This window comes from Gekko japonicus, unplaced genomic scaffold (genome assembly GCF_001447785.1).
Source record: "Gekko japonicus isolate JY-2015 unplaced genomic scaffold, Gekko_japonicus_V1.1 scaffold15, whole genome shotgun sequence".
Taxonomy (NCBI): Eukaryota; Metazoa; Chordata; class Lepidosauria; order Squamata; family Gekkonidae; genus Gekko; species Gekko japonicus.
In genome coordinates this window covers 478,364-501,921 of record NW_015165830.1, presented here as the reverse complement: position 1 = coordinate 501,921, position 23,558 = coordinate 478,364, and the positions used below count along the sequence as shown (strand labels likewise).

The window sequence follows — 23,558 nt, the reverse complement described above, 5'->3', positions numbered from 1 at the left end:
TTAGGACTGGAGCACCTACATTTTTAGCTGGGAGAGAATACCAGCTCCCAGCCCCTCCCCAACCGGCTCTCATTAATTCTTTTTGGTTTCTGGGTCGTGTCGTTGGAGGTAGATCAGGAAGAAGCCCACAGCCAAGAACAGCAGCAGGAGAAGCAGGAAAGGCAGCAGCTCGAGCATGGAGTGCAGATGCAAAATGGGCATCCTTCGTCTATGCGCCCCGCCACCAGGGAAAGCGCTCCGCTGGGCCGAGCCGGCAGATCCCCCGGCCGCTGCTCTTACTTTTCAACCTCTCTGGCGTCTGGCGGCAACTCCCGACAGACGGATTCTTTCCATGGCTTGCAACCCCAGAGGGTTTCCTCTTAGGTCATTTCCTAGCAAGCCCAACCGAAAGGGGGAGGACAGACTGTGACAGTGCAGCGGCAACAGCGGCACCTGCCGGACGAAGAGTCCTCGACTCTCCTCCCACCCTTGCTCGCGTTCACACAAATGCAATGAAAACCACATTAACCCTCTCTTTTTCAGGAGGAGCAAGTTCTTCGTTCCAGGAGCGCCGTTTCAGGTTGCAACGGAGGGAGGGTGTTTCTCACCAAGGTGAGATATCATTCCTGATTAGTAGTTAACACGTTAACAGAGGCTTCATACGTGGAAATGGGCAGCTGAAGTTTTTCATGGAATGGGAGTAAAAAGAAAAATCACATGGCAAATAACATCCCATGAAGCCTCTGTGAAAAGAACAGGGCATTTCCCCTCTCTAGGTTGCTGGCAGTCCTAGAGGTAGCCCCCATTCAGCCCACTGCAGCAGAAATAAGAGAGTCTTGTAGCACCCTGAAGAACATTTTATTCCCAAAACCAAACAAGGACCCACGGTAAGTAGGAAAACCAACATACAACAAATACCGTGCACAGATGATTATAACATATCATAAATAATTTTATATTTTTTGAAAAATATTTTTACAATAATTTCTTCATATATAATTAATCATCTTAATCACAATTCACAATAGAAGAGATATCAACAAATATCAAATATCATCTCCATAGAAGGCGATTGGAGGAAGACAGAGCACATTGGAGGAAGACACACATGTTATAAAGAGACTTTAAGGAGTCCTCCCTTTTGAAACTTTTATTTAACAGAGGACTATTATTAATTATAAGGTTGTACAATATCTTTTGAGATTCTATGGAGATGATATTTGATATTTGTTGATATCTCTTCTATTGTGAATTGTGATTAAGATGATTAATTATATATGAAGAAATTATTGTAAAAATATTTTTCAAAAAATATAAAAGTATTTATGATATGTTATAATCATCTGTGCACGGTATTTGTTGAACATTTTATTCCAGCATAAGTTTGTGTAAAAATTGCATCTGAACAAGTGGGCTCTAGTCTACAAAACCTTATGTCTGAACCCTCTTTGTATTGTATTGATGCTTATTACTGCTCTAACCAGGCACATTTAGTTGTATATACTAATGGTTACTCTGTATAGAACCACTGAGTTTGCAGATACACAGGTTGCCCCTGGCCACCGGTGGGGGATGTGGGGTAAGGTGGTCAGATCCAGGTTGGGAAACTCCTGGAGATTTGTGGGTGGAGCCTGGGTAGGACAGGAACCTCAGCTGGGTACAATGCCACAGAGTCCACCCTCCAAAGCATCCATTTTGTCCAGGGGAACTGATCTTTGTAGTTTGGAGGTGAGGTGTAATTCCCCAGGGCCCACCTGGAGGCTGGCATCCCTAACAGGTAATTCTGAAAATAAGCACTGTATGAATGAAAGTTTTAATCTACTCTTCCTGAATTGCAACAGTACTTCATTCCAGGACCTTCCTACAATGACCAATCAGGGACCAAATGGAGAGAACTCGCATGGATTTAGGTAGAATTGATACCATCCTTATTAGGAAAACATTCAGTACACATAAATAAACATAGTACATTACACAAGTAGGTGCAGATGGAGGGGAAGCATGCCACATACAGAAAGTCACTATCTTATGACCAAATATGACAAGATTTTCCATTCAGTTTGGTAAATATTACATCCACAACACCCCTCCCCCACTCTGTATTTATAGAGGCAGGGATCCAATAATTCCCTTTCTACTAAGCATTTAAGTGTTGCCTTGCTATCCTGGGACCAGCCAAAGTAGGCCATTTTGATAAGCCTTTAAAAACCTCACCCCATCATATCTTTGCTTCATCTTAACCCCTCCTTTGTCACAACTTTGCTACTCCTAGTTTATGAGTATTCCCTGTGGGGGAGGAAGACACTAGAAGGCAGGTGACCGTGCTCTAGAGCAGGTTCTGGAGCCGTAAAACACTCCTGGGACAGGCCTACTGGTGACTACTGAGAGCGACTGCATGGTGGAATTCACAGCTCCAGGACACATTCAAGTCTCCTTTGGAGATGAGTACTCTACAAGGGCTGATAATGGAAGTGGCAATAGCTCTTGCAAAAGGCCTCCAGTTCAATCCCAGGTGAGCCCCTGCCAGTTAGGGTAGGGGGACTGATGCCTTGTCTTCAGAGGAAGCTTCAGATGATTAAAATAGGCAGACAGTTGAAACAGGTTGTATTCGCACTTACTTTTCCAAAAAACAGCAGTAGTCCACTCCCACATTAGCTTCGGCGGCAAGCACTGTGTTTCTCTGTAATACGCACTGAGAAATAATGGATGATCCTTCAAGTGTCAAAATAAATCCACGCCATGTAATAGTCTCTCTCTGTTTCTCTTCAATGGCAGCTTCCTGTTAGAAGCCCTATGGGCACTTTCCTTGTAAGCAACAAAATAAATAGTACTAACCCTGCCTTCCTGTGCTGTATTTTGCTCTCTGTCCCCAGCCCTCTGTCTGCACCAGTTAGGTCAGCCATATCTTATTTTAATAGTTCTTTCATGCCTCCTGGATTGACCAAGATTATGCTGATCTCATTAGACACCACCACAGAAAAAGGGGAGCATCCTCTGCCTTGTTGTGTGCAAGAACAGTGCCCCCTTGTGAGCTGGACTCTGAACTACAGAACCAATACAATACAGCCAGAAGGTGTCTAGCTAAAACAGATGGTATCTAGCTAAAACATTTGGTAAGTATTCTGCTTATTATTATCCAGCAGAATTGCCAACTTCACAAGTGTACCCTGCTTCATGATGTGCAGACATTAGCTGCTGACATTAATCTTCACCTCATCTATGCAAATTAAACAGCTTTTAAAAGCACAAGAGTAGGCCAGACTCCTTTTCTGATTAGCTGGCAACCTTCTACGGCCACCACTAAAATACAGGTGAGCAAGCACTACTTTACACAGAACATTTTGTATTTGTTAATGGAGCCTCAAATACAAAGCTCACACGTATGGTGCTGATTGTGAAGATCACCTGTGTGTATATTATCAGCTTCTCCCTTCTGGACACTTGATCCTTTTTAGACCCTGGCTTCTTTGTACTGAGAAGGAAAAAGGCAAATTTCAAGATGTCTTTCTGTCATTTCTCAGGACAAAGGACAACAGCTGAAAAAACAGTAATCACCAGTAAGATTTAAGTTAAATATATTTAATATATTTCTTTCAAAAGAAGCACATATTCCATACAGGATGAAAAATGGGGAATGGTCCAAAGCCTTAAAAGAATGCTGCACTTGAAGGACAGTTTATATCAGAGAAAACAAATGCTGCAATGGGTCGTGTGTTGATGTAACAATGGGAGCTGAAAAACAAAACCATCTCATAGTAATGGATCCTGAAACATTTATTTCTTGGACTAAGCATGTGGAGATGCAGAGTCTTAGCTGGGCAACTCAGATAATAAAAGCAACTGGAAAAAACGTGTTGACCCTAGATCTATTACAGATATTGGAGCAGAACTCTCAGCATTACCGGTGCCTAAAGACTCATTTCAGATGTTTTGGGGATTGGTGGGGGTGGTTATTGATACCAAGACAATTAGCAAAACTGCTGGAATCCATGGCAATGCTTAGTAAAGCACACCTTGACAAGGGGATGCAAAATAAACCTACAGGACTAAAGGGTCTGGAGGATGAATTGCAGAGGGTAATGTTGATAGAGCCCTCATATTCACACGAGGCTGCTGTCACCAAAAGAAAGCTCGGGGTATTACTGAAGTGTTGTGTGGTTAGAAGTGCAAATTTCGGATGCAAAGCCAGCATGTGCATTTGACCATGGCAGCAGGTGCAACCTTGGGAGTTTATCCTTCTGACCATGGAAAAAACTGTGTAAGTTCCTCTACTACAAGAAGTGCCACCAGATGAATGGAAAACCACTTGCGCTTTTGGCTGGTTTTAGTCCTTCAGTAACATCTGAAGCTGCTCTGAGAGCAGAACTGCACATTTATGCAGGAAAAAAATGGACTCTCCCATACCGGGTTAGTCGAAGTAAACATGAATGTGGAAGGATGCAAGGATATCCTATGCTAATGAGAGCATGTGTGTGCTTAACCTTTCCTCCATCCTCCATTTCCCCCCCATCTAACATGAGCACTACAGATCAACATGGGTTTAGGATTCTTTTGTTTGCCACACAACGTGTATTTCTGCCCTGAACGACTGCTATGAAAGAGAATCAACTTGTCAACTTTGAAGGCCAAATAGCAAACAATGCCTGGGTAGTGAGAGAGAGAGACAGAGAACTAGCTGGTCCAAAGTAAACATTTCAGAAGTACAAACAGCTTTTGCTCTCACAAAACTCCTCACATGTGCCAGTTAAATAAAAGCCACACTGTTCAGCATATGAGGAAGAACCCTAGTTCTTCAGGTACAGCATACAAGGTGACCGGAAGGATCTTTCCTGATCCTACTTTCTATGTTCCTAAGTGACATGGCTCCAGCTGTACTGCTCAAGTGTGAAATCTGAGAAATCTATCCTGCTGTCTCGGGGGAAAATGGGTAAGAATACCTTTCACATAATAGTGGAATTGAGCAGTCTTGCTTTTAACTTTTTAAACTCTCTTGTGGTCTCCCCCCCCCCCCAGAGGCCTTGCTCACACCTGGATTCGTGTTGTGGCGGAAGGGAACATGAGCAGCACATTCCCAATCCATTTTCCTTCCATGTGGCTCTGTGGCTGAACATGTGCTGCATCTCTGTGAGACAAGATTGCAGGAGGAAAAGGAGAATCCCCTTGCCCGGTGGAAGAGCTGGGTGGTTTGCATGAGATCCCCCAACTTGATCATCTCAACTTGTGAAAATGCAGGGGACTTGATTCTTCTACTTTCTCAAACGTGCTCCAGCAGTGCACATAACCATCTATGCTATAATGTCATTACAGTTACCTAAACTAGAAAAAAGTGCCACTTGAAATGAGGAACAGAACCACAGCTTCTAGCTTCTAAAGCAGGAAATATGAATGAGCACAGATGCATCCCGTGTATCAGGACAGAGCCTCACAGCATGCATGCACCCCTAAATGCTCTGGGACTCTCTCCTTCAGTACACAGGAACAGTCCTTCAATACCCTTGTGTCCCAGAGATGTTGTTGACCACTCACACTAGTTTCCTGGCAGATCTCCTAGGTTCAACAGCACAGAAGTGTCCAGTCTAGCCCTTTGCTTGCAAAATGTGGATTTAATTGATTTTAACTCATGGCTAGTTTGAAGACATACTCTTCTTTGACCCAAGACAATCTGCCAAGGGGATACAATTGTTTCAGAGACTTAAAACTGTACTAACAAGACCCATGAAAATTTGCAACATGTGCGCACCTACATGTTTCCTTCATCCTACTAATAGTACCATCTTAAACTGAGTTGTACCCTTCAATGGGATTAAAAGGGTGGAACTCTGCCTACAATAGCCCTGCAAGAGACTGACATCATCCGTGCAAATAGATAGAAAACTAGAAGTGCTATGGGTGACAAAGCACAGGAACTGGGATTTCAGCTGTGGCATGCTGCCACAAACCTTTGCCATGGCATGAAGAGATGTGTAGGTGCACCAAGGAAACATTAAAAATAGGCATATAACAACACGGAAATATGGCTCCCAGCAATGGAATTCTTAGCTTCTAACAATATTCTGCCATCAAACCAATTACATAAAGAGTTGCTGAATTTGTAAGCACTTATGGACTTTGTTGAATATAGTTACTTTTCTTTTGTTATTTGCATATCAGAGACATATCTGAATACTCTCATCTAAAACTGTTTTGTAATTTAATTGGAAAATCTGTATGCACTAAGACCTCTTTTCCCCTATGTACTTAATTTGCAATGTTCATAACTAATTTTGTGTGTGTGCATAATAAAAAAATTAATTGGAAAAAAAAGGAGCATAAAAGGCAATACCTTTAAAATGTGAGCACCTTGTGTGACTGTTACGGGTGCATGTTTCCTGCCACTTGCAGTTTGGCTAGACATTGAGAGGTGTGTGTATGTGGGAGAAAAGGAGAACACTATAGCACCAAAGGCACCACTGACACAGTGGCTATGTGCAGTGGTTGCACACCCACTCTTCTTTAACACTGCCATCTAGAGGCATCTGGGACATTTCTGTGGTACTCTCTTCCTTATGGAGCATGCTTTAAAAAGGGGGGGGGGGAGGTCTGCTTGTCTGCTAATGAAAAACTACCAACAAGAAGCAAGACATAGCTATCCAACAGCTATCCAACAGGTAGACACTGTTATGTACGCTAAAGCATGTCGTTGTCTGAGTCCTCCATGCGGCGAACCCCGTACTTTTCAGACACCCCCTTAAACTTAAGAATGCCGAGAAGCAAGAAACAAAGACACTCTGGCTTACTGTAAACACTGCAAATTTGCAATGCTGGGGAATAGTGGCCAGCAACTAAGTCACTTGCAGAGGCATGATTCTTTGATGATGGGAAGAAGGACTGTGTCCTTGGAGAGTTAAAGTGGGATGCCAGCATGGCAAAGCAAACAGTACAGCCTAGTTGTGACAAGGCAGAAACAGCAGAGAGAGAGCTTTGCAAACAGGACAAGAACATTCTTTGTTCTTCATCAAATCAGGGTTTTGACAGTTCCAAGAGCTGATTTTTTTTTTTAAACAACTTTCCCTAGAATGTGCCTCTTACACGGGAGTGTAGTGCCTCTTACACGGGAGCCGAGACAGGCAGCAATCTCTGCTGCAAGCGGAAAGGACTGTCTGCAACACCCCCGACAGCAGCTGTGGAGGGCCAGCTCTCTTGGTTTGGCCCAAACGTACCCTTTATGTGTGCTTTGGGCTGTGGCAAAGAGACACTTTACTCCATTCGGCACTCCGCCCCCCCCCCCGGCCCCCCACTATAATCAGCAATGTCCGCTGCAGACAGGAGCTTATGTCAGTCTTCCTTCCTCTTTGAGCTGTTTTTCTCCTTCAGGATATGCATCAGGCGGCAGAAGAGCTCATACCAGAAAAAGGTGAAGCCTGTTGAAAATGCAGCCTTCAACAGGCTTGGGGAGAGGCCCTTGTAGAATCCACTGGCTCCCTCATCCTGCAGAATCTGTCGGGCACAGTCCATTAAACCGCTGTACGTCCGCACCTGGAGAGAAAAGGGAGCAAGAGCACAAATCCAGCCACTGTAGGAAGTCATGTGCAGGCATGTCTACCAAGGAAAAAGAGATGCACCAACAGCTTCTCTGTGCTCTCAGGAGCCCTAGCCTCTCCCTGAATGAGAGTGAGAAGACAAACAGTCAGGTATCTTCAATTGCTTTCCTCCAGTGCAAGCGGGAGTGGAGGTGACACTGTTCTAACACCTGCACAACACCTACAAAAGAACTGATAGCAGGGGTGGGGAGAATGGGGTTGAGAAATTAATCTTTAAAACACCCTACTGGGCACATGCAAGAAACTGTACAACTTTTCAGCTCTGCAGGGACAGAATGATCTTTCCAGCAGGAAAATCTTACTTCTTTGCTTAGAGCAGCTTGTAATGATACTGGCACTCAAACCTGTTTGCTTTATAAAACAATTTTAAACAAGGGAAATTGCAACCAAAAAATAGAAAATGGGAGATTGTAGCAAGCCCAAACCACTTCTTTCCTCTCCATGTTTGGGGAGGGTTTTTAGCTCTGTTGGTAGAGCATATGCTTGGCATACGGAAGGCCCCAGGTTCAGTTCTTGGCATCTCCAGCAAGGATCAGGTTGTAGCTGATATGAAAGACCTCAGAGCCACTGCCAGTCTGAACAGACAATACTAACTTTGCTGGATCAATGGTCTGATTCAGTATAAAGCAGTTCCATGTGTTCACTGGTGTGGGACAAACTTAAAAGAAACACTCACCCCCAGACCTCAGATAGTTGTACTACTGTCGCATTTGCAGTCTCTGTAAGGGCTGTGGTGAGCAGAGGGGACCCAAGCCTGTTGTAACTGTTATTCATTGAGGTATCTTCTGTGCAGGCACACACTGGGACTGTGCATGAGCAGGTCAGCCACGGGAGACTCTTACAGCTACTTAAGAATTTTTCCACTCCAGGGGAGCCCCTCCCCCGCAAAGCTCCCCACCCAACAGCCACATGCTCTGCAGGGTGGAACTCTCCTCTCTCCCTCAGTCCTCCTGAGTCACCCCGAGCATCATGAACATCACTGTATCCTATGAAACTCACAGCGGGGCAGAAGGGAGGGAATGTGTACTTTCAGAGAAGATGCCTTGATGAATGACTGTTATAGGTAAGTGCAACACTGTTTTCATCTTCAATCTTCTGCGCAGTCTCATATTGGGAGACTATAAAGCTCCTTATCTTGGAGGTGGAGTGAGTTTCAGTGGAACAATGAATGTGCATGGCTCTGCCAACTGCGGAATCTCTTCTCGTATTCATGTCCACAGAATAGTGCTTGACAAAGGTGTCCGATGATGACCAAGTCACTGCTTGACAGAAGCCCTCCAAAGGGGTGCCTCTCTGGAATGCCGCTGATGCTTCCTACACCCGTGTAGAATGTGCCCGAAAGTCCAGAGGGCATGGCAGACCTGCCTGTTTATATTGTTGTTCAGTCGCACAGTTGAGTCTGACTCTTCATGACCCCATGGACTACATCACACCAGGCCCTCCTGTCTTCTGCCGTCCTCTGGAGTTTGCTTAATTTCATGTTCGTTGCATTGATAACACTGTCTAACCAACTCATCCTTCTCAGAACCATCACTCTTCTTCTTTGACCTTCAGTCTTTCCCAGCATCAGGGTCTTCTCCAGGGAGTGCTCCCTTCTCCTTTGGTGGCCAGAGTATTTGAGCTTCAGCTTCAGTATCTGGCCTTCCAGGGAACAGTCAGGGTTGATTTCTTTTAGGATTGATTGATTTGAGTCCAAGGGACTCTCAAGAGTCTTCTCCAGCACCATAATTCGAAAGCATCTATTCTTTGGCACTCAGCCTTCCTTATGGACCAACTCTTGCAGCCATACATTACTACTGGGAATATCATTGCTTTGACTAGGAGGTGTGGCGTCGAGGGCAATGACGGTGGAAGCTTAACTTGGTGCTCCGTGCTCCCTTCCTATCTCCCTATGTCCTCCTTGCAACTTTACTTACTTTTTCACTTTGAGAGGTATGGCTAAGTCTGGGGGAAGTAAAACGTCACCAAATACTTCAATGCAACAATCTTTGAAGCCCTTTTTTCGGCAAATACCACTAAGGCCTCCTGACCACACCCCTCAGATGACAAATCCAAGATGGCTGCTGAAGAAGACGGGAAAGCTCCAGGGATTACAAAACAAGATTCAATGGACTCTTTTCATTCATTTGAGAGAAAATCAATGGTATGTTATCACCAACTTCTGTGTGTTTGGATGAAATCGGGACTGCACTGCATAAAGTGGCAGGTACAGCAGAAGCAGCAATAGAGACGGCTCTCTTTGCCCAGGAAGATGTTGAACATTTGCAGTGTAAAAACTTTGGGCAAGAGATAAGATTATACAACTTGGAAATACCCTCCGGCAGCACCACCTGAAATTTAGAGGCATTCCCAAAGGTGAAGAAAGCGACTACAGATATTGTTATCTTTTTATCCACTTGGTTAACATCAGCCTTAAACTTGGAAGAGAAGATAGCTCCAACTATTTTCAAGGCATTTCATCTTGAATCACTTAACCACCCACAATTTAAAGGCCCCCAGGACATCATAGCCGAATTTCTAGATGATCGTACCAAAAAGTCTATTGTACAGGTAGCCAGGACCAACGTTTTTAATTATTTAAAAACGTTAAAGTTTTAGTTCTATTAAACCTGGCACCAGAAGCTCTTAGCAAAAGATGTGCTTTACAGCCTATCTCCTCTAAACTGAATGAGGCTAACATCAGATTCCACTGGTCTCCTTCTAGCAGTATAACTGTTTCACACCAGGGATCTATTCTTACGGCTTCAGATATTGAAAGTGGCCATTTACTCCTACAAGCTCTCAACTTGAAACCAAAAGCCGACCCATTGAAAAGATCCATTAAGAGAAAATTGGATTTTACCATCACTGCCCTGAAATGGAATAGTTTCAGCACGACACAGACTTTGATTTACCTTCTACATCAGACAATGGAACTATAGCTTTGGGATTTCTGTTATTTTGGGTTTACGATTTTACATAAGTTTATTGTATTAATGCTTAAGCCTCTTTGAAGTTCTCTGACCAGATAGTGGGAGGGGAGGGGGCAAAAGCTGGATGCCTCCCTTTGGGATTACGTCTCAGCAGTGGGGTTTATACTCACTTCCTGCAGGAGTTGGTTATCTTGCAGGTTCTGTAGACTTTTTTTTGTTTTTATTCTGTTTCTATTCTCAGGGGATACTATAGTTCTCACAGTAGTATTTGTGAAGTACATAACTTATCTATGTTTTTTGACAGACTTAAGAGCAGTCTATGCAGATATAATAGGCTTACTTCTTTTTTTCTTTTTTGTCTGGGGGGGTGGAAGCTTAAACTTTTTAGTTTTAACCCTTTAGATATATACATGTTAGCTTTAGTATTAGAAGTTCTGAAGGATCAAACTGGTTTGACTATAAGGTTGTTGGTATATTAGCAGAGAGAGGAAGAATAGATGGATATGTTCTTCAGCTCCTTTTTCTTTTTAATTGGTTAGTTCTTAGGATTGGTAGTAGTTTTATTTTATATTTGGAAAGGTTGTGTGATAGTTTGAACATTCCTTGGCATTGCCCTTCTTTGGGACTGGAATGTAAATTGACCCTTTCCAATACTGTGGCCACGCATTTTCCAAATTTGCTGGCATATGGAGTACAGCACTTTAACAGCATCATCTTTTAAGATTTTGAATAGCTCAGCTGGGATACCATCACCTCCACTAGCTTTGTTGTTAGTAATGGTTTCTAAGGCCCATTTGACGTCGCACTCCAGGATGTCTGGCTCGAGGTCAGTGATCGCACCGTCTTGGTTGTCAAGGCCATTGAGGTCCTTCTTATATAGTTCTTCTGTGTAATCTTGCCACCTCTTCCTAATCTCTTCTGCTTCTGTTAGGTCCCTACCGTTTTTGTTCTTTATCATGGCCAGCTTTGCACAGAACGTTCCCTTGATTTCTCCAATTTTCTTGAAGAGATCTCTAGTCCTTCCCATTCTATTGTTTTCCTCTATTACTTTGTATTGTTCATTCAGGAAGGCCTCCTTATCTCTCCTTGGTGTTCTCTGGAAATCTGCATTCAGTTGGGTAAATCTTTCCTTTTCACCTTTGCCTTTCGCTTTCCTTCTTTCCTCTGCTATTTGTAAAGCCTCATCAGACAGCCACTTTGCTTTCTTGCATTTCTTTTTCTTTGGGATGGTGCTGATTGCTGTCTCCTGTACAATGTCATGAACCTCCGTCCATAGTTCTCCAGGCACTCTGTCTATCAAATCTAGTCCCTTAAACCTATTCTTCACCTCCACTGTATATTCATAAGGGATGTGATCTAGGTCAAACCTGAATGGCCTAGTGGTTTCCCCAACTTTCTTCAGTTTAAGCCTGAATTTTGCAATGAGTAGCTCATGATCTGAGCCACAGTCAGCTCCAGGTCTTGTTTTTATTGACTGTATAGAGCTTCTCCATCTTTGATTGCAAATTATATAATCAATCTGATTTCTGTGTTGCCCATCTGGTGATGTCCATGGGCAGAGTCGCCACTTAGGTTGTTGGAAGAGGGTGTTCTCTTGACAAAACTGTTAGCCTTTGCCCAGCTTCATTTTGTTCTCCAAGGCCAAACTTGTCCATTATTCCAGTTACCTTTTGACTTCCTCCTTTAGCATTCCCGTCCCCTATAATGATAAGGACATCTTTTTTTGGTGTTAGTTCTAGGAGGTGTTGTAGGTCTTCACAGAACCCTAATCTAATAGCAGAGACTATCCACTTAGAAATGGTCTGTGCTGAGGCTGCCTTTCCCCTTGAGTTACCCGAGTAGCACACAAAAAGGTGTGGGGACTGCCAGAAACCCTTTGTTTTGTCTATATAATAAAGACCTCTTTCTATCTAAGGAATGCAATGTCTTTTTGGCCTCTGAAGTGGGGGAAGGAAAAATACTGGGCAGATGATGTCCTGAGCAAGGTGAAAGCTGGAAACCACCTTGGGCAAAAAAACGTAAACTGGATCTCAGAACTACATGGCTAGCCTGAGATTTAATGAATGAGTCATCAACCCTCAAAGTTGCTAATTCTCCAACTCTTCTTGCTGATGCGATTGCCACCAAACATGCAACCTTAAATGACAAGAGTTACAAACTACAAGCGCCTAAGGGTTCGAATGGGGCTCACATGAGTTGGAAAAGCACTACCGGCAGTGATCACTATAGGTGGTTGTGGGGGAAACAAGTTAAACTGACCTTTCAAAAAACCTTTGGACACTAGATGAGAAAATAGCATTTTGTCTTGTACCTTGGCATGACAGGCCAATATGACTGCCAAATGTACCTTAAGGGAAGCGACTGCTAGGCCCGATTCTTTGAGTGCCAGCAGATATTCAAATACCAAGGCAATAGGGCAATTCTCTGCTTGAACTCCCTGATTTCTAGCCCAATTATGAAAATGAAGCTACTTGCTCATATAAGACCTTCTTCTGGACAGTTTGAGAGCATTAAGAATAATATCGGCTACCTGGTAGGAAAATCTGAATTGGGATTGTTCAGCAGCCAAGCTGTCAATTTGAGCTTGTTCACTTCATGGTGAACCATAAGACTCCTGTGGAGCAAGTCTGCAGCTAAGGGAAGGTGTACATAGAGGCCCCTGGATAGTGACAGAAGGACTTCGAACCCAACTTGTCTGGGACAAAATGGAGTGAACAGAATGCACCATGTGTTTTCCTCCCGGATTTTTGCCAACACCTTGTGGATAAGTGGAAATGGCAGGAATGCATAAAAAAAGAGTGCCTGTCCATCAAATCTGGAATGCATCGCCTAGAGAGAGATGATCGGCACCCACCCTGGAACAAAAAACTGGGGCTTTCATATTGGTGTGGGTGGCAAAAAGGTTCACTCCTGAAAAACCCCACTGCTGAAAAATTGGGCAAATATACTTGTTCTCCAGACCATTCATGTTCCAATTGTTTCGTTCTGCGGATGATGTCTGCCCTTGTATTCACAGTACCTGCTACATATACTGCTTGGAGGCAGGAGCCTTGTGCTATGACCATTTTCCAAATAAAGATGGCTTCCCTGCACAGGGCTGCTGAGACTGTGCCCCCTTGCCTGTTTATATAGGTCATTGCCGTAGCATTGTCTATAACAACCTACATGACCTTCCCCTTGGTGAGCTCTGCAAATGAGGTAAGGATGTAACGTACTGCACCTAACTCTAAGAGGTCAATGTGGAAACTCTTTTCTTCTGTTGACCACACATCCTGAACTGAGAAAGACCCACAGTGGGCCCCCAGCCTTGTAATGAGGCATCAGAGGTCATAGAGATCTGTGGTCTCCTCTCCCCAAATGATACTCCCGCAAGGAGTTACCATCGCACAACCACCAGCCCAATTGCTTCACTACAGACCTGGGTGCTGTGAACCTAGTATGTTGGGAATGTAACTCAGGGCAAAATTTACTTTAAAAACATTTTGGCAGGGGTCACATCCTCAGGTGTGCCTGTGGGGTCGTGGTTGTGGTAGAAGCTGTCAGGGCCTAATAGTTTCTGAAAAAACAGTTGAAGGCTACTGTTGGACAGGCATCTAATCAGAGCCTTGATGTGCAATGCCCTATCTACTGTGGCATCCAGACAGGCCCTAATAAAGGAAACCCACTGGGACTGTTGGAGGCGTGATTTCCCTTTATTAATTACCAAGCCCAATTCTTGGCATGTTTGTAAAATCAGAGAAACTTGTAACTCCAGTTCCTTATAGGAAGGTGCTGTAATCAGCCAGTCATCCAGGTATGGATAAACAGAACAACCCTTGGACCTTAAGTGTGCCACTACAACAGCAACACAGAGAAGACTGCAATTGATGAATCCTGAAAGTGTGTCAAGGCCTGTACAGAGTGGCAGGACCTGCTGTGATGCCAAACGACTGAGCTGTTTGTTTTTCTTGATATGTGATAACAGATTGCCCGTAGATGAAGCAAATAAAGTCGTTCCCTCAAACGGGAGATCTTCCACCTTCTGTCTGGTGTCAGGCGGGAGTGCTGTGGACTGAAGCTAGCGTGCCTTCTCAACACTAATGCTGAAGCCATGGCTCTGGAAGAAGAGTCAGCGGAGTGTCTGCCTGCATTAATCTGCTGTTTGGATAGGCCTCTTGTCCTCCAGCAGCAGCTCAATATAAGCAGCCATCTTTTCCCAGTGGAATAATTGGTAGCCTCCCATAATCACACCACAGTTAGAACTACGTAGGTTAAGTGCTGCAGCCGAGTAAACTTTTCTACTAAGATCGTCAATTTTTCACCCTTCCCTATCGGCTGGTGAATGTGCACCTGTACATTGTTTTGCCTGCATCTCCTCTGCTATAAGAGATCAAGCTGGAGGGTGGCAGAATAAATAGGAATGTCCTTCCTGCTGTACCCTATATACATTTTCCACCTTTCTGGATGTAGCCGCCATGCTGGCTGGCTTCTGCCATAGGGCCTTGGAGATGTCAGAAATACCATCCAGGATAGGGAAGGCGATTATACCAGGTGCCTCCGGGTGCAGCTTGCACAAGATCTTGTCCCGTGGTTTTGGGTTGCTGGAGGTCACCTCTTTTTCTAGCAAACTGGCCATTCTCATCATCTGCTCTGCACAGAGCTTTAGATCTTCACTAAGTGAAACTGGGTCTGGATCCCCTACCATGTCATCAGGGAAAGGGTCTGATGGCAGATCTGAGCCTGGGCTGGAAGGAGAGCCAGCTCCCAAAACCTGTTTGTCTTCTGAATCTGGATGACCCATAGGGTGTTGAGGAGAAATTGTAGGAGGATACCAAACTGGTGGACCTGTGAACAAGTACGCTTCGGTACTGGGGGCACTTCCCTTGATTGCCATTCACCCCAGTCCTGTGGTCTGTGCGAGGGAAAATAATAATAGCTCTGCCAAGGAAGCGCTGGCACAGGGTTGTGCCATGGCACCGGAGAGGATGGTTCTGGTAATCAGCCCACTGCTGGAACCATAGGTGCACCTTGGCCCAGTTCTATCTCACCCTCTGAAAATGACTGTGTTGGGGAGACATGTGAAGGTGTTCATGGAGGACGGAGCTCCTTCTGTTCCATCAGAACGTTAAGCTGGTTGGAACCAAAGAGCTTACCTATTGTGTTGCCTTGGAACTGGACTGATGTTTATGTTTCATTTTGGAATGGGCATTCTTAGGTGCAGGTTCCAATGTGCGGTGTTCCTCAGAGTGAACGGACAATCGGACCCAACACTTTGGTTCAGTCCCTGCAACCGACAGAAACGAGATGCTCGATGGCAGGCTCGCAAGTTGGTCAGTTCTGGCTGGTAATTTTGAAGGCAAGGACAGTTTGCTCTGCCAGAGGCAGATGTCTTTGCTGCCGGGCTACTGGAGCAGGAGAGTGCTTTCCCCCCATAAACTTACTTTTAAGCGTGCCGCCTGATCTGGTCAGGCCTTGGGTGTAAACTAGAGGCAGATTTTACACGTGGTCATGTTATAAGCCTCACCCAAACAGAAAAGATAACTTAAACGCTCATTTGAGCGAGTCGTTTTTGTACCGCATTGGGCACATTTTTAAAAATTAGCCTTCTGCAACATTCTCAAAAATAAGTGAGGGATTCCAGGAAGAGGAAACTTTGAGAAAAAAACCTCACAATCTATAGTAGCTGAAGGAGAGGACGTCCTCAGAATAAGGCAGTGAAAAAAGGACCAAGGGAAACGGGGGAGCTCCCACCTGCAGGGCACGTGGCTGCTGGACAGGACAAGGGCCTCTAGGAGTTCTGTGGAGGAGGGGCTCCCCCCTGTAGTGGAAAAATTCTAAAGTAGCTGTTAAGAGAGCCCCTGGTGGCTGGCTTGCGCAAGCACAGTCCCAATATGGGACTACATAGAAGACTGAAGATGAACCACTCACCTTTTCCTCTCTGGCATCTTCCATTTTAGAGTGTCAAACAAGCAAGGGAGGAAACTGGCAACATATGAGCCAACTGAATAAGATGTGGCTTGAGAATTTGCTAGAACAAAGACTGTAAGGTAAAGTCTGGACTCGGCCAAAGGGCAAGAGCCAAAGGGCTGCTGGCCCTTGGCTTTTACCCCCCAGTCCTGTGTGAACCATGTCAGCAGAAGCAGCACCAGCCAGGATGTCTTTGTGGATTATCACCAGTTTTAAATTTGACAGGGTTTCTGATGGGTTGTGTATTTTTGTTCGATTTTTTATTTTTGTGTATTTTACTCCACAGAGTAGAAGAAAACTAGAATAAATATATTTAAATAAATAAATGAGTGGTGGGAAGGAAAAGAAACTTTGCACAAATATCACAGAATGGCTCACAGGGGATGTTGTTACAGGGTATCTTTTTATTGCTGATGCTGGTTTATCTTTTGCTTACATTAGGAATAAATATACATTCTCGAACTGTATTAGTATACTAAAAGGGAGGTAGAAGGAAAGAAAGGTTACATGCAATTTGAACCATCTCTCACCTGCCCAAATGTTGCCCGGGCTTGCTCAAAGCCTCCCACCTGCAGTCGCTTCTTGAACAGGTCAAAAGGGTAAGTGAGGGTTTTGCTGATGACTCCAGCACAACTGCCGCACATGAAACTTTTAACACTGCCTGAAAAGCAGAGAAGATGGGAAGGGAGGATTGTTTCTCAAAGGGAAGGGCATGTGATTTCTTCAGAAAAATCTGAAAAGGTAAAAAAAAATACTTGCAGGGTTAACCTTCCTCCCAAGCTAAAGCAATATCTGAGCATTGTCAGATGGCGGTGTAGGAAAAACCTCTTTTAGTAAGATTTTAGGTTAGGAGGTGGGTAGTTGAGCAGGGTACGAGGAAGGGGGGTGAGCAGCAGGCAGAAAGTTGGGGGTTACAGAAAAGTAGATGGAGCACTCCCACAAGCCCCTCTTTAACCCCCTGGGGATGACTGCAAGGGTCCTACTTTGACAGTCATCCTTGGGAGGTTAGAAAATGGCAGATGGTAGGACTGCCCCGGAAACTGTGCTTTCTCATCCCTATGGACTGCTAGAAATGTGGGACTGGTGCTATCTTTCCAGCCCTTCTCAGGGCTGTCAAGAGAGTTGCCACAGTCTTACAGCCTTGAGGTTGACTGGAAAGGTGGGCCCAAGTTGTTCTATGCTTGCCTGAGCATGGCAAACTCTTTGCGTCATTGTGGCCACCCTTGGACAATCTAAAAACACACACGGCATTTTGTTGTGGCTTGGCATCTGTACTTCACTATTACTCAAAGAGAATGACCAGTAATCAAAAAGGATATCACAATACTTGGAAAGACTGGGTGGCACAGGAAAAGAATGAACTGGTAAAGCATCCATCTGTACTATTATTAGTTATTTACACCGTCTGCCTGAAACTACCTTTGTCAAGTTGTTCTATAGTAGGACAGAGTTCCCCTATCACTTCTCTCTACAGCTGCTGCACCAAAGACTAACCTGCTTTTGATCCTGGAACAATCCATTCATACAGTCTCATCAGGAAGTTATATAAGGAAAACTGGAGGCCAGCATAGGGGATAATTGCAATGATGGTTGGGCTGAGACCCCTATAAAAGGTCAGCGGCCCTTCTCTCTGGTACATGTTGATCACAGCATGGCGGAGGTTCCTGTAAATCTACAACAATACAAAAGGGAGCAAGTTTCTTTGTGTGAGCAATCAACAAGGGCTTTTTGAAATCGATACTGCTCCCCATTCTCCACTGAACATCAGACTTCAACCAACACTCACAAATGGTGTAGGGAATGGAACTTCTGAAAATTAGGTTGCGTGGCTACTTAATGCTTCCTCAGTTTCTAGCCACATTCTAGGTATGTGCTCCAACACTCTGATCAGCATACTAATCCTTACCTCACAAAATCTCCAATTTGATACAATGTTTAACTATACAAAAAAATTTATGCAATAGCAAATTTGTATAAACTGCATTGATTTGCGTAACTTATTTTGAATGCAGAAAGTTTTTACTGACATGGAAGAAAGCATCCCTGAACACGGGATTTGGATTTGTGTTTGGGGAGGAGCAAGGTCAGTGCTCTGGCCCCTTCTGCATCTTGTCCTTAGCTCCGTCTGTCTTGGCCGCATCTCATCTAATATTTTCCAATCCCAGCTGCTCATGTAAGTGCTTTTCTCCTGTAAATAGTCAATATGGTCAAGGGAAATTGGATTTTGATTGCTGCACAGTGCATTCCTCTCTATTCCCACAGCTCTTTCAGAAAGCTCCTTTCCAGGGTCACAGGACCTGCCCACAGGACTATCTGCATGAGTAATGGTGCCGGAGTGAAAGAGGGACAAGGGAATGAAACTGCTCCCTCCTCTCAGCAGAGGTACGCTTGCAAAAGAGGGAGGAGAAGCCATTTCTTCCCCTTGACCCTCCTCTCTCTAGCTACCCAACCTGCACAGCTATTCTCCCGGAGAACTATCTTCCTGGGAATCAAAAGGGGCTACAAAAATGGAGAGCAATGTGAGAAAACTCCATGTTCCATATACACAGATAGGTTTATACAGACCATAAACTTCAGGCACAAAATGGTGCCTCCAGAGTTAGCAAAAAATCCCTGTGTGCAACAATACAAAAATAAATATCAACCAACAGAAAAGTTCACATTTGGGATTATTTGATGGTAGCTATGCAAAGCAAGTAAAGTCAAGGAACCATTGCAAAAGGCACCTCAGCACCTCAAAGGATAGCACAGCATGAATGGTGGTTCCTCTCTAAAGAAGAACCATCTGTCGGTTCCTCTTACCTTCCTCCTCAAGATCACTTGTCTCCTCTCTTTGCTTCTTTCTCCTGTTCCTGTCTCTGCTGGCCTATCAGAATGACACTTCAGTGCTCTGTATTTCACGCTGCTTCCCTCTCGTGCGTCAAATCAGCACCTCAAAGGATAGCACAGCATGAATGGTGGTTCCTCTCTAAAGACAAACCATCTGTCGGTTCCTCTTACCTTCCTCCTCAAGATCACTTGTCTCCTCTCTTTGCTTCTTTCTCCTGTTCCTGTCTCTGCTAGCCTATCAGAATGACACTTCAGTGCTCTGTATTTCACACTGCTTCCCTCTCGTGCGTCAAATCCCTTCTCAAGACCCAGCTTTTTAATACACTTCCCGGACCCATGTTAGCCCCACCTCTTGCCCCTCAACTGCCATGTGACACTCTCAGCACCACTCCTCATTGTCAGTTTCCAAACACTTCCCCAGTTTAATCCCTCTAGGGTAAGTGTGTAAATCTTCTGATAAGGACTGTGTCATTTATTTGTCCTAGATAGTTCTTTCACATCAGTGGTGTAGAAGAGCCCAATGTGCTTCAAAGATCACTAGGTGGCCATCATCCAATTTGGAAGAGGGCACTTCCGATCCGAAAAGTAGCCACATAACATTGGAACCAGACTGAAAAGGCCCCTCACCCAACTCTTACCTTTGGTTCTCCTTGGGCAGCCATGCGGGTGCGCAGTGTGTCAAGGGGCTGAACCGTGACAGTGGCAGCAGAGGCAGCCAAACCACCACAGACAAAATGCACACCAAAGTTACGAGCATCATACGATGTGCCATCATGGACCAGCTTTGTCAGGAACTCAAAGCTGACAAACTTGCATAAGAAGACAAGAACAAACAACAGAAATGAGTACATTTGGGCTAGGTGAAGGAAGACAAGAGCTACCCACAGTCTCCCAGTAAGTGTAGCCAATGAAACCTCTCAAGTGCAACTGACTTATGGCAACCCCAGCAAGGGGCTTTCAAGGCAAGTGAGAAGTGGAGGTAGTTTGCCATTGCCTTCCCCTGCAGAGTCTTCCTTGGTGATCTCTCATCCAAGTACTGACACTGCTTAGCTTCTGAGATCAAGCTAAACCACCCCCCCACAAGACATACCATCCCACAAATGCATCATACGCTCCAGCAATACCACTCCCCCCCCCCCAATTAAGAGGGGGATCTGAGCAATGCTTAAGGCAACAGTACTACATACACTTGCCCTGGGAACAATCCTGGCTGAGCAACGCGGGATTAATTTCTGGGTAGAAGTCCATACTACTGGGTCATCAGTCCCACTGATTAATTGTGCTTCCATCAGAGTACTCTAGCTTTATGGACTGGTCCCAAATTCTTAAAAGTACAGAATTATGGCTATTTACAGGAAAACTCTTACGTGAATGCTTCACCTTAACACCTGAGAAAATAGGCTCTTGGCCAATGAAAACTCAGTAAATATTAAGTTTACCTGTGAGTAAACAAGATCACGGTTTTATTGTGGCTTTTGTTGTGGCTGATATGGCTATTCTTGTGGCATGTTTCCCTTTCAACTTCCTTCTTGAGCCCCCTTTTCATAATAATTCATAGAGCCTCTATTGCCTTGCAACAAAGTCCACCCACATCCTAACAAGATGTTACTGTGGCCTCTTCCCAAAGCACAGCACACAAGAGAGGATGAAAAGATCATAGCAATATCACAGTCAGAGGTGGATCAAACCACCTCACAACTACAGGACAAGAAGAATGCAATAGTTTTGAACTATCATGCCGCAAAGTCCCAGTTGACAACAGAACCCCTGTTTCGATCCACTGAACACTTCTGTAGATGGAAGGAGTTCCCATCAATGGCGCTTGATTCCCTCACCTCCCTGCTCCCAATGCAGAAGCCACATTTTGGAGCGGCATTTGGAGCTGCGGTGGGAGTAAGGAGGGGGGAAACTCACCCTTCACAGGAAAAAAAATTCTCCCATTTGTGGAAACACTCTGGTGAACTTAAGCCCCAGTCTTCAATACTTGGCATTCTCCCAAAATCAAACCACTCCATGTCAGCATCTTAATTATGGCAAAGTGACTCACAAAATGGTGATATCAGTCTTTGGAGACAGACCAATGAAATGCAGCTCCAATAAAAAGAGGGCTGCTGGAGGGAAGAGTTAACCTGAAGCATTTTCTGATTCTTACCTGGACAGCTCCATAGCTGACCGAGAGGAGCTGAGCTGGGACGTGGCCCTTCCAGAAAGCCTTTGGCCCTTCTTCCCCCCAAATTTGGCCAATGGCCTGCCAGATACCATGATATTTAGCCTGTGGGTTTCTGGAACACAGTTGTTCTATCTGGAGCTGAGGAAAGAGGAAAGGGAGCTTTCAGTTGTGATGTTTGAAACTTAAAGCATCTGAGGGTGTGAACAAGTTTTGTTTTTAAGAAGGAAAATGAACTGGGTTCAAATCTCGTATCTTGGGGTGCAATGCCAGAACAACATTTTAAATGGAGAAAAAAATGTATACAATAAAATGGATAAACAGACATGAAGAATTTCAGAGGTACTGGAGGAAAGCCAAACCTCAAAACAGGGCACAGCTGTAATCAAATATAAAAGGGGCTATGCCTTCTGATCCAAGGGTGTGTCCATTACAGTTCAGGGTGCCATGACCTAGGTAAAGGAGCTACATGAAGCTTTGCCAAAGACTGTTTTACTTTAAGGACAATCTCTAGCTCCTTTAAAAGCTGCACTGGAGATCTGTGCCCAGAAATAGTTTGGTTGCACCTGTTGTACAGTGGTTAAAAACAGCAACTCTAATTGTAGCCCAGGTTATTTCTTTAATGGGTGACCCTCTGGAAATGCAAGGCTATTTAAAAAAATCAGCTATTACTATTTGAATCGCAACTATTCTGGTCTCTTTGTTAATGACTTCCACATCTCTTTTCCAAGTACAGTCTCATGTAACCCTACGTGAATAGCCTTTCAGTTGAACATAACTTTGAATAGTTATGTGTTTAGGTGCTTCCCCCAATGAGGCCACATACCACCATTCTAACTTGGGTCACAGCCTCTTAACCAGCTTTAACAATAATCTGCTGAGAGATGAGAATGCTGAAGATCCAGTATAACGAACCATTAACCCAAACAGTAATATGCAGGGTTGATCACCAGCTTAGGCCTGCGTTAGTAACACCAGAAAGAACAACTTTCTTCCTACTTTTTAAAACCCATCCACTGTAATGCTGGATTGTTGTCACACAAGTTGCTCAAAGTAGCACCTGAAAACGGATCTTCAGAACATCAAAGGGGCCAATCAGTGCTCGAGTGACCAACCCAGATGCAGATCCCGCTAGTGCTATTTCCACTGCTGAGAGGGACTTGCACTGGGAATTGGGGTCATAGCCAACCATCCCTCCACGATCCAAAGGCTGCTTCAGTATCCATCCACTCCTGTGAATGCTGCCATTGATGGGCAAGAAAATAAGAGTTCCAGCTGAGAAGTCTGCTTCAAACTGAAAAACACAGAAGGTATAAATCAGGTCTACTCACGGTTGGGAAGCTAGACAGTGCCTGCCCCCAGACATGACTGGTGTGCATGCACTGGAATCTGTGTACATAGAGTTTAATGCACACAAAATTAATCTACATGACATTTAACACATGCATTCTACAAACCCAGCTGTTAGACAAACCTGGAGGGCAGGTGTGCCTGGGCACGGGAGGGTGGCACAATCCTACCTTTTTGTCACCTATAAAGACTGTACACATATATATGTAAACAGGGCATTAGAACTAAGCAAACTGAAACAGAACCCATATTGTTTTAGTCATACTATAAAGGCAACTTTTCAACAAAAAATTAGCCAACTGACAAATACATTTCTGCTCAATGCTATGTAACATGATATCTCTCCCTTATATATAAAGGCATAGTGGGCTCCAACGTTCCAAAATGCACACCTTTAGTGTATGGACGCTTGAACTGTCAGTCAGAAGACGCTGGCTGGGTTGACTGGCTGCTTTGTGCAGTCCCACCCAGCGTTTCAAGGTCTTTTGCATATGGAAGCTGATTGGACTTCACTCCATTCCACCCCTCAAACTCCCCCCCCCCGCAAGGCAGTTGGAATGTCAGTTGCAATATGGGAACTACTGTATTCTGAGGTAACATATGTCCTCACTCACTACACATCACTTCCCCTTTAAAAGAAACAAACCCAATAACACAATCACGCCACACCACAAAGAAGACAGATCACACCACAAGCAGAATACCTCAAGGCAAAAAATGATAGGAAAAGGTGCCAGCAGTCACCCCATTACTGCCACAGATGGTGTGCAGGTCCCAGGTTCATGTTTTAAAAGC

At 44.5% G+C, this 23,558-nt stretch overlaps 2 protein-coding genes across 2 annotated transcripts in view; both read right to left on the bottom strand.

Moving 5' to 3' along the window:
- Positions 1-334, bottom strand: part of MIF4GD (MIF4G domain containing) — a 14,696-nt gene extending 14,362 nt beyond the window's left edge. Inside the window, 1 exon segment of the mRNA XM_015410744.1 lies at positions 20-334. The gene's annotated coding sequence lies outside the window, so the exon portion shown is untranslated.
- Positions 335-6,200: 5,866 nt separating this feature from the next.
- The window catches only part of SLC25A19 (solute carrier family 25 (mitochondrial thiamine pyrophosphate carrier), member 19), a 21,498-nt gene continuing 4,140 nt past the window's right edge, over positions 6,201-23,558 (bottom strand). The window contains exons 2-7 of the mRNA XM_015410783.1: positions 22,474-22,707; positions 21,399-21,554; positions 19,885-20,055; positions 17,912-18,089; positions 16,948-17,078; positions 6,201-7,494 (exon numbers count right to left, since the gene is read on the bottom strand). Of these exons, the coding sequence (XP_015266269.1) occupies positions 7,294-7,494; positions 16,948-17,078; positions 17,912-18,089; positions 19,885-20,055; positions 21,399-21,554; positions 22,474-22,605 (969 nt within the window). The 5' untranslated portion in view covers positions 22,606-22,707 and the 3' untranslated portion in view covers positions 6,201-7,293. The remainder of the gene's footprint in view (positions 7,495-16,947; positions 17,079-17,911; positions 18,090-19,884; positions 20,056-21,398; positions 21,555-22,473; positions 22,708-23,558) is intronic.